General features: G+C 38.6%; 1 protein-coding gene across 1 annotated transcript; it reads left to right on the top strand.

Moving 5' to 3' along the window:
* The first annotated feature begins 311 nt into the window (after positions 1–311).
* On the top strand, positions 312–1,405 carry LOC132310207 (ethylene-response factor C3-like). Its single transcript, XM_059808412.1, has one exon. The coding sequence runs from the start codon at positions 457–459 to the stop codon at positions 1,135–1,137; it is 681 nt and encodes a 226-aa protein (XP_059664395.1). The 5' UTR covers positions 312–456; the 3' UTR covers positions 1,138–1,405.
* The last annotated feature ends 629 nt before the right edge of the window (positions 1,406–2,034 follow it).

Raw genomic sequence — 2,034 nt, 5'->3', positions numbered from 1 at the left:
CCTTGCCCCGATTGACACGACAAAGACACACAAATCCAAAGGTGACACGTGGACAAATCGACAAATTAAATATGCTTACAAGTCAAAGATGACATCATCAGTTGACGTCATCCAGTCACCCCCATAATTTGGACCCTCGCCGCCTCGGGTCATTTGACCACACGTGCCTGAAAACGGACAACCCATCCACACTAGACTCGACCCACTTGATCAATTATCAACATAATAATACCAAAACATCCAATCTGCCCAAAAAATGTTCACCTCTCAACCTCTAATAAATTTAGTGATACCTTATATTAATCAAAATACGCACGCACATAATACAAAATCTTCCCTCGTATTTGTGTATATATAGGGTGGGTGTCTAAAACTTGTCCAAGGGAACACATTTCATATTTTGGTCACTAGGACCAACCAAAGCCAGAGAAACAAAGGAAACCATTCAGTCCAAACATGGACTATTCTTCCATCCCATACCCAAATTCCGAGCACTCGCCGGAATCCTCATTCGGATCGCCGGCCCAATCTCTCTCGTGGGACGAGCTTCTCTTCCACCACAATTCCCTCCCATTCAATTTCAATGACTCCGAGGAAATGCTTCTTTTCGATGTCCTGGCCGAGGGAGCAAGGGAAAGGGACTCGTCCGAGGCCAATTCCAATTCTTCCGGTGGAATTAAGGAAGAGGAAGTGACTTCCAACCCGGCGGAAAGGGAATTCAAGAAGGAAAAGTCGTACAGAGGGGTACGCAGGCGGCCTTGGGGGAAGTTTGCGGCGGAGATAAGGGATTCCACTAGGAATGGAATCCGGGTTTGGCTGGGAACGTTTGATAGCGCTGAGGCGGCCGCCTTGGCCTATGACCAAGCCGCCTTTTCGATGAGGGGAGCCAATGCCGTCCTCAATTTTCCGGTGGAGATGGTCAGGGAGTCCCTTAGAGACATGAAGTACGGTTGTGATGAAGATGGTTGCTCCCCTGTGGTGGCGCTAAAGAAGAGACACTCCATGAGAAAGAAATCAATGAGCAGAAAACACACAGTCAAAGAGGTGAAGGTAGAGAATGTGGTGGTGTTAGAGGACTTGGGTGCTGAATATTTAGAGGAGCTACTTAATTCTTCGGTGTGTGCTACTTCTTGGTGAATAAACACCACACCACCTCGATCTTCAAAATATTCCCTTTTTTTTTTTATGTATCAATCCTTAATTAGTTTCTTTGTTAATTACTTTTTCTTTTTTGCCTTTTTTTCCATTTTGATTTATCTTTGAGAAGCAAAGATTTCAAGTGGAGTTGATCCAATTCAAAGTTGGTTCTCCTTGATTTTTTATTATTATTATTTTTTCTTTTTCTTGTAAAGTGATCTGTAACATATTGGCTATTTCAAATTCTCAACTATTGGAGATTGAATTATTTTGCTCTGGTGACATATTTCTTTGTAAATTTAAATATAAGGAGTAGCACTTATTAAAAAAAAAAAAGTTGTTCATGATTAGAAATGGTTTAGTGGCTTCGTGATTCTTGGTTGTCACATCAGTTGCGATCGGCGCAATAAAATTGGGCAAAAATCGATGTAAATTGGCCGAATCAATTGATTTTTATGTAAATATATAATAGTATCGTATAGGGTGGTAAATTACGACACGACACAATATAAGTGAATTTGGATTGACCTTAAATAGGGTAACACGAATAACCTATTTATTTAACTGTGTCAGGTTAGAATTGAGAAGGTTTAACACGTGTAACCCGTTCATACACATTTAATTCAACATATCATAATCATGAATATGACATATGTAATATGTTACCTTGTTTAAACTCAATTACTATGGAGAGTTAAGTCGTTTTAACATAAATCTCAGCTACGCTGATTTTTTTTCTAATTTTGAATATTTTGATTAATTGTGATAAAAAAATTTTAATATTTATTATTTGATTGAATATTAAATGTCTCGTTTTGATAGACAAGTCATTAAACAAATTAATATATTAACTCGTTTAATAAACAAGTCGGATTAATGTTAAAAGTTCTTGACATG

The sequence above is a fragment of the Cornus florida genome, unplaced genomic scaffold, assembly GCF_030987335.1.
Source record: "Cornus florida cultivar Cherokee Brave unplaced genomic scaffold, ASM3098733v1 CherokeeBrave_3.0.0_Hap2_Chr05, whole genome shotgun sequence".
Taxonomy (NCBI): domain Eukaryota; kingdom Viridiplantae; phylum Streptophyta; class Magnoliopsida; order Cornales; family Cornaceae; genus Cornus; species Cornus florida.
This window is presented reverse-complemented; position numbering and strand designations above follow the sequence as displayed.

Bases quoted from the DNA above. Each gene is read 5' to 3' on its own strand.
- LOC132310207 (XM_059808412.1), top strand. From the start codon at position 457: ATGGACTATTCTTCCATCCCATACCCAAATTCCGAGCACTCGCCGGAA.